At 44.9% G+C, this 16,191-nt stretch overlaps 1 protein-coding gene across 1 annotated transcript; it reads right to left on the bottom strand.

Moving 5' to 3' along the window:
• Window positions 1–540: 540 nt before the first annotated feature.
• LOC128973515 (carbohydrate sulfotransferase 4-like) lies at window positions 541–6,655 on the bottom strand. Its single transcript, XM_054389844.1, is given in 6 exon segments — window positions 541–1,679; window positions 6,237–6,294; window positions 6,297–6,395; window positions 6,397–6,465; window positions 6,468–6,611; window positions 6,614–6,655. Coding segments are annotated over 6 exon segments (1,551 nt in total).
• Window positions 6,656–16,191: the final 9,536 nt, after the last annotated feature.

Below are 16,191 nucleotides of genomic sequence, written 5' to 3'. Positions count from 1 at the left end.
CATTCTGGAAAAGGATCTTTCCAGAAACCAATGTGCAGTGATCCTTGTGTCTCTTCTGGCATTATGTATTCCAGGTGACAGCACACCAATAATGTTCTCTTTATTCAGCTTCCAATTTGTATCTCCTCTTCCTTTGCCATAAAACTGCTGCATGTGGTTTCACTAGTATTTAGATTTAGTCTGTGAGGAGTTTGAGCTCTACTAGCTGGTACCACTCCTTTGCCATTCTGTTTGCTCCAACCTACACATATTTCCTCTTCACATAAAGCATGGACTTCATTTGGAAAATACTTGTATCACTTCACTCTGCATTGTGGCTGAGCCTCCAGGGGCCTTGGAGAATGACCCGGTGCTGCTGAGGAAGCTCTCGTGAGTGCAGATGGAGTTCTCTTATTCCTTATCCTTGCACACTACATCCATGCACGCACTCTTACACACTTGCATGCACCCCCATCCTCTTCTGTTGTAGTAAACAGTTCACCACTCTGCAACCTTTAGAGAGCAGATGCAGAGAGCAGCTTTTTCTGCTTGCAGAGTTTGTTACTCTGTGGAGTCCTGGTCAAACAAAAGACCCAGTGACATATTTTTTTGCTCTTCTTCTGACTGAACAAGGCGGTAACCCAGTAAGTCCATCATATCCTTGCACACATTTTGTACTTTTTCTATCTTCTGGAAGGGAAGGGTCTTCCTCCAGGCCTGGGATACACCCAGGGCATCTCTGGACCCAATTTCAAAGGCCTGTGTGCCTTGCCCCTTCCCATGGGTGATGTTGTGCAACCACTTCTGAAGTTCTGGTGTGAAACGGAGTTCTGCAAACCTGTACATCTGAGCAGCCCTTGCTAGAGGGTCTCTGACAATGTCTTCATAGCGAACCAGCAAGTAGCGGTCTTTCAGGAAGCTGTGAATGGCCTGCCTGCCAGCCTTGTAAATCTCAGCTTGGCTTTTGCAGATTACTTCCATTGCCTTATAAAGTCCCATTTCTCCCTTCGCCCCCCACGTCCCCGCAACAATGTTACTGTCATGTGCCAGGTCTACCTTCGCGTTCTCTCGGGACCGGAACACAGCCCGAGGATCGCGGACCAAGTGAATGATTTTGAGGTTTAGGGATGGATCAGTGAGAAGGGGATAGAGAACTTTCAGGTCGAAGAATCGAACCTCCTTGATGACGATATGGCTGTAGGTTTTACAAGCTTCCTCCACCTTGCTGAATGGGTACTTGCTACAGATGATTTTGCAGTTGCCTGCAGGGATTATGTCACTGCGACTGAATGTGTCACAGGCAGGGGGGGAGCACAAGGCTCGGCTTGTCTCCCACTGAAATAAATCAGACTTTTTCTTCTCACTAGACATGTAAGCATCAAACACAGACATGTCACACAGAAAGACCGACCTGACTAGGTCCCTCACTGCCATGTGTAAGACACTGGCACTGTTCTTGTGCATCTTAACCCACACGTGCCATGCAGGCTCCATCAGGTAGAAGACGCTGGGGTGCTGGCTGAAGATTTGTCCAGTGAAGGATGATCCTGAGCGCCAGGAGGAGAGAATGAGAATGTGAACTGGAGAAGGTTTTCTTTTCATGGGGGTATTGCTGCTGCAGCGTGGGAATTGGAAGTGGATCAGAAGGAAGGACAAAACTGCCAGAATCAAGAACATTTGCATATTTCTAGACCTCATGGCTGCATGTGACCTGCAGAGACAGTAAGTACAGCATCACACGATCATGAGGAAGCCAGGGGGTGGTGCATCAGGCTCCTGCCAGTTACTCTACAGGCTCAGGGCTTTCAAAAGCTGCCATACTACCAGTGGTACTGTGACAACTGTAGGACAAGGTCTCTTTGCAGTGGACATAAATACTGCAGGGATGAAAGCTTTCTGTAACAATGCTGCTACTTATCAACAAGCCATTATAGTGCAGTCTTAGAAGATCACTGGAAAGCTTGTCTGCACTTTTATCAAAGTTTAAGAGTTATTTCAGTGTACTGAAATAAGTTGGTACACACAAATGTGTATTTAGTCACATGTCCATTGTGCTGCCTAGGGCCAATTCATAGCCTGAGTACTGGCTGGCACAGGAATTTGCAGGAAGTATACCATCAGGGATGGTATCTGAGGCAGAAAGGATTCACTTAATTGGCATACTCTGCCAACTGCTTCTCTTTTGTGTGCTCTCCTGCCCCAGCCATGCCTGGCTGTGCCTTGTGTATAGGTGGATACATGAACTACTGGTTGCCATGGGGGACCAGCTCCTCATGTAGCACAGAAGTCCACAGTATGGTTTTCTCCTCCATCCCCATGTGCCAGGCTGGCAGTTTAGCTGTGCTGCAGTGGAGATAGGCCACTCTGGACAGCACAACTGTTTTACATTTCCCAAGGTGAGATAAGATTAAACAACTTTACTGGCTCTCAGTCATAGTCATTCCTTCCTGGTGCTTCCACAGCTAGATAAGATAGGGAGAGCAGGATTTTCAGGGCTGAATGGCAAGACAGAAGTCAGCCTGGACAGAGCAGCGCTGGAGCCTAGGTCCTTAACAGCTTTAGATGCTGCTTTTATGCAGCCCACGACTGGGCAGCCATGCCCACGCAGAGGAGCTGCCTCCCTCTACTAAAGCAGCAGAGCTCCAGCTGGCCACAATACAGATGATGCCTCCCCACTATGTGCTTACCATGCTTCTCATGATTATCATGGTAATGTATCAATGTTCCCGGGCAAAATTTCCCTTCCTAAATTTCTATGTGCCCTACCTCAATTTCCCTCTGCAGCAAAGCATTCAGACTAAAGTGCACAGACGTGCCTGCTCCCACGATTTCAGTTCCTGTACCACTGAAATTTAGTCTTCCAGTTACAGTCACTGCTATTAACCAGTTAGGAACAGTACTCATCTTTCCCTCCAGCATATAAGCATAAACTGGCTTGTTTATCTAATCTACCTGCTCTGCATTTGTTTTGAGGTTAGGATTTATAAGGCAGAAATCTGAAGTTCTCAGAAACAGGACAGTACTCAGCCCAACCACACCTGGTTGTGCCAGTAAGTGCCACCTCAATATGAATTTTATTTTAATCTAGGCTTACAAACATGCATGGGGTCATGCATTTAGCAAGGGACAACATGCTTCTCGTCTCTTGGATAAGAAGCTCACTGGGGTGTTTTGTTATACAAATGGACTATAGTGTTAGATCTGACAAGAAGCTGATGAGATTGCCATTTAGACCAAGCCTAGGAAACACTGCAAACAAAGACTGTTGTAAAAATAAGTCATGTATCAGCTTCCTTCTCTAAAAGGAATACATCGGTGTTTACCAAAAGCCCTGGCTTCCAAATGAACTTTGATGATATCACTTCCATCTGGCACCACCAATATAGTCCTGACAGTTTCTGGACTATAGCCAGAAACACTTGAGTGAGAACTCTGTTGAGAAGACATGAACACTGGCATTAAGATATTCAGGCAGATTTAAAGCCACAGAAGTAATTCTTTCTCTGGAAACCTGTGTGAACAGTCTGAGAGAAGGAACCCAGATTCTTTTGGGAAGCAAGGGTGTGCTTTTATCTTGAATCAAAACAGAGTGGGACAGATGAACGTTTTAGACATTTTATAGAATATTTAGACCATCCTTGTTACTGGTCTTGATAGAAATGGTCTCATATGAGGCCACAGCCTCAACAGCTTCTTCATTCTCACTCAAGAGGTATTCATGAATGTTGCCCTGACCAGTCTGTCCCACAAAGAGCAGAGAAGGACTGAAATGAATGTGTGGAATTGAGGAGCAGCAAAGAGCAGTAGAGTTTCAATTTCACATTTCCTAATGACTGAAATACCAATCGCATGACCTTATTTTTCACTATACCTCTCAGTCATGACAGCTGGGATGTTTCTGAACCAAGGTCTTAAACTTAAACACATTTTAAGCAAATATCCAGAGTCACAAGTGATTCAGTTAATTTCTATTGCAAAAGTGGAATATGAAGCCATCACAGAGCTGCAAAGATTAGCCCAGAATGACTGAGACAATATCTACTGCAGAACAAGGGAAAAAAAAAAAAAAGGCACACTGTTACTGTCTGTTGACAGAGAAATGAGCCAGGCTTTGGCTGAGAGCAGAAAGAAAAGGAAGACTCTCAAGGCACTATGGATGAAGAATGGAAATTACTGAAAATTATGACATTCCAGAGTCATCATGAGAGTCTCTGACAGCACACATCAGAGAATGCAAAGAACTGGGATCTGCCTATCTGTGCAGATGGGGTGTCCATAAAAATGAACAAATCTCTAAGCTTTCTCAGAAACACTTAGGGGCCTTGAAGAAGCTTGATGTCATCAAAGAAAGCACTACAGAAAGCAGCAAGCAGCTCCAAGAAGACATATCCACCAAACACACTAAGAGCATGGGCAGCATGTCCCCAGAGTACAGGTTTGTTGCATCTGTGCATGTCTGGAGGGGAAGTGTGTGTGACAGCACAGCACAAAATACTTTGTGTTATGCAGACCACTGAGTGCTCTGCAAGCCTGGGGGAGTTCTCCAGACCTGCACAGATTCCTCACTGCTGGAGTGACAGTAGTGTAGTAAAGAGGATCTGGTGCTAGGGTAGCTGCAGGCATAGATCTGGTGGTTGCCCATAATTTTATCAAACCCTTCTTCAATGTGGCCTGATCAGCTTCTGCAAAATTAGAAGTAACACCTCCTCAGTCAGTCAGAACAGATGGCACGACTGTCACTAGTGGGAAATAACAAGAACAGGCACTGAGAAGACAGTTTGAAGAAGCAGGAATTACTCTCTGAGCTAGAGCAACAGCTTCCATCTGCAGAAGGAATCATGCAGCAATTTACTGGCATCTATATGTTTATACTGTTTTACAAAAATTATCTCCCAGGTCAGGCTGGTGAGCATGAACAATGAATACAGTTCTTGACACCAGAGCATCCACACCAGATACCAAGAAATGGTTGAAAATCTCACCTTAACAAGTCCTCTTGAAGCACCACCAGACCTGGTTCAAGCCAAGTTGCCCTCACACGTGTGCATTGCTGTGGTACACACTCCTCCAGGCAGGCACACCAACAGCTGTACATTCACATACTGGCATTCTGCCTTCGTGCTGGCTGTCATAGATATATGTACTCAGATCTCACCTGTACCTGTGCCTCCTCCCTCCTGTCCCTTCATTTGTGTATGTTCCAGCTCCGAGACTGACTACTCTACAGTGCCGCCTACTCTGATCAGCCTTAAACTAGAAAACTCCACCCTGCATTCAGCAGCAAAGCATGGCAATGGCAGGCTCCTGCAGGGGCACTGCTAGTAAATGAGAAAGGCCAGGAAATTTATAAAGGACATTGAGAGGTGCTTTTTTCATAAGTCTTATTGCAAGCCCTAAAAGCGGCTGCCTTCTGTACAAGGAGGAACAGGAATGTCTGTGGAGTGTCAGAGCAAAGAACAAACAGGAATCCTTGTTGCAAGGAGGACCAGCTTGCCCACCAGTAGTGCAGAGAGAGAGCATTGCAGGCAATGTGTTGTCAGGAGATGCAGATTCATATAAAGCCTTTTTGGCTCTTGTTTGTGCCTTGCTTGAGGTAAACATGTGGGACCTGGGAAAGAAAATTGTGTGAAAAGAGAAGCCATCAAAGGAGCAGCTGGACGTAGCCTGTTAATAATTCACAAGGGTGCTGGAGCTGCAGTGGGGCTGTGCCAGGTAAGGTAGTGAAGCAGGACAGCAGTAGGCTCAAGAGAAATGTATGGTATTCTGCAACCATGCAGAGACAATTGCTTTGGGTCATTCCTATTCATCTCTCTTCATTTCTGCCACACTGTCTGGAGAGGTATAGACCTTCTCTCAATGGTGTTTTTTGATCTGAAGGCAAGTGGAGTATAGGAGACAGCAGAAGCAAAAAATCTGGGCAAGGCTGGTTCTTCCAACAGGAGGGACAACCTGAATGGGGCAGGTCATGTTCCCTTTCACTTGCCATGTTGTGAACACAAATGGTCAAGCCCTGGTAACCCTGGGCTGGCAAACAAAGTGAGAAGCTGGCAGTGGTCCACGCAGTCCTCTGAAAAGAGAACCATGCAGTGTTCAGTGTGACCTTGATTTCAGCTACATGTTCCTAGGTGCTGCATTGACACCATTTGTAGGAAGGCTTTACCTATATGTTGTCAACTGTTACAAAGCTGGTTTGTAAAGGCTCTTTTGAAGGGCTCTTGCTGAAGCATTATTCCTCCCTAACAAGCAGTTGCATGAACTTCTATTCCATCTGTGCATGGTTTGTCCAAGACATGCTGGTCCTTTGGCACCAATATTCAGGCTTCATGACAGCACTGAACACTGCTGTACTGTCCTTTAGTCACAGGGTCAAGCAGATTGTTTTCCTCTTGCACAGATCCCAACTGCTAACTACTTGTCTGAGCTTTCCAGAAGGCATCTTCCATGGCATGAAAAGTTGCACAGAGGAAGATGTACTCTTCTTTGGACACAAGGCTTGAAAGGGCACACTGTCCTGGCACACTACATTTCCTGAGACTTGCACATTGTGGGAAGCAAAGGAGTAATCCTCTTGCTCCTGAACAACAGATATCATTCTCATATATCTGACTTACAAGTTTTATAAAGCCAAACAAAGGCAGATAGCAGTTAGCTTTTGCCCAGTGGCAATCAGCCTCATATTGCCTTCCTCAGACCTCTTGCTTTCACATCACATGATGGCTGGTCACAATTTTGCTTTCTCCCCTCCTCCTGTGAACTGCCTACACAGACAGACTTTCCATTTTTTATAACCTTAAGAAGCCAGCAGCTTGTGCTCTGCTCCCTAGCACACATGCACAGAGCACATCTGACCCCATGCAGCAGCAAAGGGAGCAGCCTGAGGAGCAATATCAGAGGTATGGACTAGAGGTAGCTCCTCAGTGCTGACACTGGAGAAGGCTCCCTCCCTAAGAGACAGTGTGATGAGAGAAACCTAGAGCAGTGGAGCCAGCTCAGCTGACCAACTCCATGCTTTGTCTTTTGCCATCAGCTTCACCTTTCTGAATGTAAGTGTCCAAAATAAGATACTGAGTGATGATGTCCTACAAGTTCTTGCTTCTTTATATTAGCTGTGACAAGAGTCAGGGATGATGTTTATGAATAGACACCTGCAATGGAAGCTGTCTAAAATTAGTTGAGCTCAAGCTTGTCTTTGCACTTCACAGATTAGATTTTTTTCTTTTTTCTAGTCACTTGTCCAGTCATGTTTTGCACTCACAGATACTTTTGGCATCAACAGTATTCCCTGACAGTGAGAAAATGGTTGCATGTTGTGAGAACTACTTTTCTCTGGTTTGAGCCTGACATATAAAAACTTTATTTGGCAACACCACCATTTTTTATCAAAAGACAGGGTGAGCAGTTTTGCCCTTTTCACAGTCTTTAAGCTGTATTTCCTCTTGTATGCCCTGTAGAATACTACTTGTCTTATATTATGTTGACATCTAAAGGAGCTCATGGGAATCGTGCTACAGAAGTCTCTGTCCCTTTCCACTGATTGCTAAAGGAGCCCACACGACAAAGTCATCAAAGGAATATTAACCCTGGAGCCATCTGTCACATGCTAGAGAGATCACAACCCTGTGCAACATATAAAGGGACTCAGACTGATGAAAGACCTTCATATGTTCTGTGGCCTTCTTCTCTCTTCTTCAACATATCAACTTATCTGTCTCAAGAGCCCTGCCCTTGGGAGAACCCTCCTTCGGAGAACCCTCCTTTGGAGACAGCAATGTTTCATTCAATGACAGGATTCCAGGCAGAGATGTCCAGGCAGGAAGTTGTCTTCTAAAATGTGAAGGAAAGTTTGCTCTCTTGCAACATCCTGCCTGGCTCAGACCACATCCTCCAACTTACACACACGTTTAGACTCTTAAAGATAAGGACTGGTGCACTGCCACTTTTTCTTGCCCTCCTGGCTGACTTAGAAGACAAGTGCCTCTTGTTTGTTTCTTGATATTTATTTAGAGAGATCAGTTAGTTCCTGGTGTTGCAATAGATCTGAAAGGGGTATGTGATGGGATGACTCACATTTCCTGCATCCTAAAGGCATGGTACTGGAGAGCTGCCAAGAGAGTCAATGTGATGACTATGCACTGGTGAATGCCTGGCACAGGAAAATCTCCCTTTCAGAGCAGAGGGAGTTCAGATGTTTTCTCTCTAGGACCACTAGAGATGCAGAGGAAAGATGGAAGTTCTGCAGGATTGAGTGTGACAGAAAACTACCGTGTGGCTACTCACACAAGTGCCGTGCATGATCTTCAGTACTGATCACCGGGTTTTGAGTACTGCTACATTTTTGTGTTTTGAAATGCACAGGGAAACCCCTGGTCCTTGCAGAAAAAAAACTTGACAGTAATCTTAAAACAAAAATTTAAAGGAAAAAAGAACAAACAAACAAAAAAAGAAAATGAAAAGAAAAGGCACTGTATGTCAATTGCTCATCTCTTTCACAGGGGTGAGAACTCTGGCTTTTACTCTATGATTTTGTGATTTCAGATGGCAGTAGCAAGACTTGAGTGAAATGGCCCTTGCCTTAGAGAGATGCATCCCAAAAGTTGCACAGCAGAATAGTTTGGGCAAGGAGCAAAACAAGCACACAGATTTGAGGACTTTGGTATACAGCGAAGGCAAATGAGCTATAAATGCAGACATCAGGAGTGATAGGTGGTAGGCATCAGGAAAATCGTAATGAAATATGCTCAACCTCCAGGCAACAGAGCATACTTTTAAATGTTTTATTATTTGTTTTGCATGCTGCTAGTGAGGAGGTAGCAGTTTGGACCAGCAGAAGCCATTTAGGCAAATCACAAGCCTTGCATGGCAAGTACCATGAAATCCCCATTACTGAGTGCAATCAACTATTCCCCTTTGTTCCAAAAGACAGAGTTGAACATGAAGAAATGTTAGTCTAGGAAAGTTACAAGCCTCATCCACATCCTAGTAGTTGTGCTCCTCATTTCACTTGACCTTTGTTTCTCTCTACGTAATTCAAACAGATCCAGTTTGTGTCCACATAATTGGAGGTTATTTTTCCATTACTGTCTTCTACTTGTGTGTCGGTGTGAGCTGAAATTCCCCCCCCACCAACAATAACCAGGCTAGCTCAGTCTGGAAGCAAATGAAAAGCTGTATTTACAAGCAGAGTCTAAAATCTACAATGAAATGCAATGAATATGTACAAATATACAAAATTCACAACATTCACAAATATATACAATCAACAGAAAAAGCACAATCGATCTCCCTTTGCTTCCCCTCAAGGGGACCCTCCCAAAGGGGCCTCTCTCTCCCAGGAGCTTCCCCCCCAGACCCCCCTGGACAGAGAAGCAGAGTTTAGTTAGAGCAGAAAGTTGTTAACTTAGCTGCCAAGGTCAGTGTGTTATCTTCAGCCAGAAGAGAAGAAGAAACAGCAACCAGACAGCCCAGCAACTGCCCTCACTGCCGAACGCAGAATGTGCAGAGTGCCTACTTTGTTTTGGGTAATAGTTCTTAAACATTTCTATCTATCCAATGGAAGTGTTTAGAACAATCGTTATTTTGCTTTCTTACACCCAATAGTGACTTATTTACATTCTTTCACTTTCTCTGTTCTGAACTTTGCAAGGAAAAATTAAAAAGACAGTTTCAAACCATCACAGTCCACCCCTTCTAAACAATTCCATTGGCTGCTACTATCATTTATCTAATTTAAAATAATATCTACAACAATAGGTGAATAAAGACCATAGTCCATTCCGGCTATCTCAGATGTAGATGATTCAAAAGAGTCAAATCACAGGAAAAACAGCAAACAGCTTGTTTCCTCGCAGATGGAGCGAAGAAAGGAACAGGGACTCTCAGGTGACTCAGGGCTCTCAGGGTTCGTGCACCGTAGATCTCATGAACTCTCCTCTTGGGCGCGATGCTGTATCTGCGCAACACTCTGAATTTAACCTCTCTCAGCCAAAGTTAGATTTCTTTGTGGAATACACTGAATTTCACCATTTTCTTGCATCACCCAATAGGTGTGACCAGGACCTTCAGCAGAAACCACCCCTCGGACAGGTTTGGCCTCTCCTGAAGGAGAAAATACCCAAACAGTTTTGCCTAACAGATTCTTTTCTCTGATAACAGGAACTCTATCACCTTCTTCCTTTCGCAACAAATCTGATTGGGCAGGTCCAGCTCGATTCACTGAACCTCTACTATTCACCAACCAGGTTGCTTGTGCTAAATGTTTCTCCCAGTTTTTCAAAGATCCACCCCCCATGGCTTTGAGAGTGGTTTTCAGCAAACCATTGTAGCGTTCGATCTTCCCTGCAGCTGGTGCATAGTAGGGAATGTGGAATATCCACTCGATGCCGTGCTCATTGGCCCAGTTTTTTACAAGATTGTTCTTGAAATGAGTTCCGTTGTCTGACTCAATCTTCTCTGGAGTTCCATGTCTCCACAGGATTTGTCTTTCCAGACCAAGAATGGTGTTACGTGCAGTTGCATGAGGAACTGGATAAGTTTCCAGCCATCCAGTGCTTGCCTCTACCATAGTCAGCACATACTGCTTACCAGATGGAGAACGAGGTAGAGTGATGTAGTCAATCTGCCAGGCTTCACCATACTTGTACTTGGACCATCTGTCACCGTACCACAAGGGCTTGATCCGCTTTGCCTGCTTAATAGCAGCACAAATGTCACAGTCATGGATGACTTGTGTGATAGCATCCATGGAAATGTCAATGGATCTGTCACGAGCCCATCGGTAGGTTGCATCTCTGCCTTGATGTCCTGACGAGTCATGGGCCCACCGAGCTAAGAACAGCTCACCTCGGTGTTTCCAGTCAAGATCAGGATCAGGATCAGAGTTTGTGTCTACCTGGGAAACTCTTGCAGCTAGATCTGCCTGATGGTTGTGTTGTTGTTCCTCAGTAGCTTTGCTCTTAGGAATGTGAGCATCGATGTGTCTCACTTTCACTGGGATTCTCTCAATGCGAGCAGCAATGTCTTGCCACAGATCTGCAGCCCAGATTGGCTTTCCTTTCCTCTGCCAGCCATTCTTCTTCCAGTCTTTCAGCCAACCCCACAAGGCATTGGCTACCCTCCACGAGTCGGTGTAGAGATAAAGCTTTGGCCATCTCTCACGTTCAGCTATGTTAAGAGCTAGCTGGACAGCTTTTACCTCTGCAAATTGACTGGATTCTCCTTCTCCATCTCTTGCTTCTGCAACTCTGCGCGTTGGACTCCACACTGCAGATTTCCATCTCCGCTTGTTCCCAACCAGACGACAGGAACCGTCTGTGAACAAAGCACATCTCTTCTCATCATCAGACAGATCACTGTAAGGAGGAGCTTCCTCAGCACGAGCTACTCTCTCCTCTGGAGGTTTAGCACAGCTTGTGCCTTCTGGCCAGTTTGTGATCACCTCCACCAAACCAGGCCTTTCGAGATTTCCCATTCGAGCTCGCTGTGTTATCAGAGCCATCCACTTAGACCAGGTAGCATCTGTTGCATGATGTGGTGAAGAACCTTTGCCTTTGAACATCCAATTCAGAACTGGCAATCTAGGAGCTAGAAGTTGTGACTCAGTTCCAATCACTTCAGAAGCAGCTTTCACTCCTTCATAAGCAGCTAAAATCTCTTTCTCTGTTGGAGTGTAGTTTGCCTCTGAGCCTCTGTAGCCACGACCCCAGAAACCAAGAGGACGTCCTCGTGTCTCCCCTGGAGCTCTTTGCCATAAGCACCAGGTTGGACCATTGTCACTCGCGGCTGTGTACAGAATGTTCTTAATGTCTGGACCAGCTCGGACAGGTCCCAGACCCATCGCTTGGACTACCTCTCGCTTGATCTGGTCAAAGGCTGCTTGTTGCTCAGGACCCCATTGGAAACTGTTTCTCTTTCGAGTCACATCATATAGAGGTTTCACAATCTGACTGTATCCAGGAATGTGCAGTCTCCAAAATCCCACTATGCCTAAGAAACGCAGAGTTTCTTTCTTGTTGATGGGATTTGCCATGGTGGAGACTCTGTTTATCACATCCATTGGGATGTGACGGCGACCATCTTGCCACCGCACTCCCAGAAACTGGATTTCTCTGGCAGGTCCTTTACCTTGTCTCGCTTGATAGCGAAACCAGCTTGCAAGAGAATGTCAAGGATTTTGTTACCTTTCTCGAAGACTTCTTCAGCAGTCTCACCCCAGATGATGATGTCATCGATGAACTGAATGTGTTCTGGAGCTCCACCTTTCTCCAAAGCATCATGGATCACTGCATGGCAGATGGTTGAACTGTGAATCCACCCCTGGGGCAAACGATTGAATGTGTACTGAATGCCTCTCCAGGTGAAAGCAAACTGAGGCCTGCATTCCTCTGCTATGGGAATAGAGAAGAAAGCATTAGCAATGTCTATGGTAGCATACCATTTGGCCTGCTTGGATTCCAGCTCATATTGGAGTTCACTCATGTCTGGTACAGCTGCACTCATGGGTGGAGTTACTTCATTCAAGGCACGGAAATCAACTGTCAGACGCCACTCTCCATTCTGCTTTCGCACAGGCCAGATTGGACTGTTGAAAGGTGAATGAGTTTTGCTGATGACCTTCTGACTCTCCAACTGACGAATCAAGTTTTGAATGGGCACCAAAGAGTCACGGTTGGTTCTGTATTGTCTGTGATGCACAGTTTGAGAAGCAACCGGCAGCTTTACATCCTCTATCTCATGTTGTCCCACAACTGCAGATTCATCTGAAAGCTCAGGTCTAATGGACAACTTCAATTTTCCTCCATCAATTTCTACAGTTGCTATTCCAAAAGCCCATTTGTAACCCTTAGGGTCTTTAAAACGCCCTTCTCTCAGAAAGTCAATTCCCAAAATACAAGGTGCATTAGGACCTGTTACAATAGTATGTTTCTTCCACTGCTTCCCAGTTAAACTTATATCAACCTCTATCTTAAACAACTCTTGAGATCCACCAGTGACTCCCTGAATAGTTATAGATTCTCCCCCTTGATAATTTGATGGTATTATGGTGCACTGAGCTCCTGTGTCAACCAAGGCCCTGTACTTCTGAAATTTTGAAGTGCCAGGCCACTGGATGTACACATCCCAATAGATTCTGTTATCTCCATTATCCCTTACCTCCCCCTGGCGGAAGGCAGGGCACCCCTAATGGTGGGGATTACCTCCACATGTACAGCCGGCACAATGTCCAGCACCAGAATTAGGATCACTGTTGGAGCTATCAGAGTTGTTCTGGGAAACTGAGGAAGCGACAGCTACCCTCCTGGTATTGCTACCTCGGGATCTGCCCCTCTGCAGCTCCCGTAACCTCTTGAAAAGATCAGAAGTTGGTTGACCATCCCATCTGTTCATGTTCTCACCAAACTGATCACGCAGAGTTATCCAGATACTGCCACGTGATTGCCTCTGCTGTCTGTTTTGGTTTGACCTATTCTGGAATGGCCTTCTTGGAGCACGTCTGTTCCTAACAGCTGAAACTTGTATCCATCTGGAGGAAGAGGAATCAGAATCATCCCCCTTCATCAAGTTGGATATGGAGGTTTTAAGTTCCTCCTTCAGCTCTTTCATGCAATTCTTTATCTCTCCAGACAGAGTTTCAATGGCTGAAACCAAAGAAGTACGTGCAAGACTATCCTCCAACTGCCTCATTTGGTCAGTGAAATGGCCAACAGTAGGAGGTGCTCCACCATAATTTCTTGCCACAATCCTGCTTGCCAGAATAGTAGCATAATTAGGAGGAGCAAGCTTAATGAGCTTTTTGGCAAGGCCTGTTCCAACAGGAATTTCATCAGGATTCAGAGTCTTATGATCTCCATACATTACTTCTCTCACAGCAAATTCTCTCAGACGCTTGATTCCCTCAGCTATTGTGGTCCAAGGCTTAGGGTTCCATGGTAAATCATCTCTGCTGGGGTACCTCAGTGAGACTGCCAGTAGGAGGCGTGCCCACAGAGAAACTTTACCAATGCACTTGCCTAGGTGCCTGTCTATGCCTGTATCCTTTGAGAGCATCCCCAACTGAGAGGCTGACTTGTCGCCTGCCACCAATGCTGGGGCTCCCATATCAAAACACCTGGCTAGCCAAGACAGGACTGGCTCATTATCTTCTCTGATGTAATCCTTCCTCACATGTCTAATTTCCTGTCTGGGTGCATTAGCTGACTGTATGTCATCCTCATCATCATCATCATCATCATCCTGAGGTCGCTGTCCCCATAATCCTATTTTAATCCTCCGTTGAATTTCTTTGAGTTCAGAGGCACTACCAGCAGTTGCTAATCTACTAGGGTCTACATCCTGACCTACATCTCCATCATCCATGTGGGGTCTCAAGAGGTCTACCAGAGTTTTAAGGCTAACCCTCTCTTCCTCATCAGAAGGATCTTTCTTAAGAGAGGGACCCTGAGTAGAAGGACCCTCATCTCCATCTGCACCATCTCCTGCAGCATCTGCATCTCCTCCTGCAGCTCCTTTACGCTTTCTGGTGATAGTGGCAACCAAATTTACTGGCTTGGTTTTCACATTCACAGCAGAGTTGGAAGAGCAAGTAGCCTTATGTCTTTCTTGATACAGTGCTATCAGTAGCCATATGATTATTCCAAGAAGCAACAAAATTAAAATTAAGGCTAGTACAAGATATCTAGGGTACCACTGGTTACAAAGACCCTCTGTAGTTGTAAGAGGAGTAACAAACTCATATGTGTCTGCTAGCAGATCCATAGTTGAGTTACCATAGCTTCTTAGCCCAATAAGACCACAACAGAATTCACCAACATTCAGTAACTTGTTCTTAACCCAAAGAAATGACTTATATGCCACATATCTCACAATCTTGTCTATCATGCAGGAAACAGCCCATCTGTAAACAATCACACCGATAATAGATGAAATAAAATTACTCAAAATCCAAAACAGCTTCATTTTGCTTCCTAATCTGAGCAGAAATAAATCAAACAAGCAATCGAGCCCCACGTTGGGCGCCAAAAATAAAAAGTGTGTCGGTGTGAGCTGAAATTCCCCCCCCACCAACAATAACCAGGCTAGCTCAGTCTGGAAGCAAATGAAAAGCTGTATTTACAAGCAGAGTCTAAAATCTACAATGAAATGCAATGAATATGTACAAATATACAAAATTCACAACATTCACAAATATATACAATCAACAGAAAAAGCACAATCGATCTCCCTTTGCTTCCCCCCAAGGGGACCCTCCCAAAGGGGCCTCTCTCTCCCAGGAGCTTCCCCCCCAGACCCCCCTGGACAGAGAAGCAGAGTTTAGTTAGAGCAGAAAGTTGTTAACTTAGCTGCCAAGGTCAGTACGTGTTATCTTCAGCCAGAAGAGAAGAAGAAACAGCAGCCAGACAGCCCAGCAACTGCCCCCACTGCCGAACGCAGAATGTGCAGAGTGCCTACTTTGTTTTGGGTAATAGTTCTTAAACATTTCTATCTATCCAATGGAAGTGTTTAGAACAATCGTTATTTTGCTTTCTTACACCCAATAGTGACTTATTTACACTCTTTCACTTTCTCTGTTCTGAACTTTGCAAGGAAAAATTAAAAAGACAGTTTCAAACCATCACAACTTGCCAAAACAATTTGGGAGTAGTGTTATTTCTTATTAGCTCACTAATTCAGTGAACAAATCTCCTCATCACATCAGGAACAATTGATTCTTGTTATTAGCAATGTCTGTTTTCCAGTGTCTGCCTGAAAAGCTGAAAGTCTTCCATAATCATACAGTCCCTCATTATTTATTATTCTAATACCATGGAGATCTGTGTATGTAATCACTCAGGGCCGGTGAGACTCCTTCCATTATGCTTGCTTCTAAGTTCTCTGCAAAGAGATTTTCAGACAAGCAGCTGTAGGTTTTACCTCCATCACTGCTTACTTGTCACATAATTTTTACTTCTGTTCCTGCCCTTTGTGAGCAGTGAATGCCCTTGAATATGTGTGTTCCATTCACAATTGCCAGTCTAGGGCAGTCTGTTCCCCCTCTCTGGAACCAGTATCAGAGCTGTAGTTACTTCATTTTACTGCTGATTCCTTGCTTTAGACATCTTGACTGTATCTGCCTGACATTTTCCCATCTCCTGGCTGGTCTCCAATATCACCAACTTTTCCAGTACTTGACTTAATGTTACTATTTTCTCCTTGCAACCAACCCATGTACTGACTGAT

The sequence above is a fragment of the Indicator indicator genome, chromosome 19, assembly GCF_027791375.1.
Source record: "Indicator indicator isolate 239-I01 chromosome 19, UM_Iind_1.1, whole genome shotgun sequence".
Lineage (NCBI taxonomy): Eukaryota > Metazoa > Chordata > Aves > Piciformes > Indicatoridae > Indicator > Indicator indicator.
Note: the sequence above shows the minus strand (reverse complement) of the source record. Positions and strands in the feature narration are given on the sequence as shown.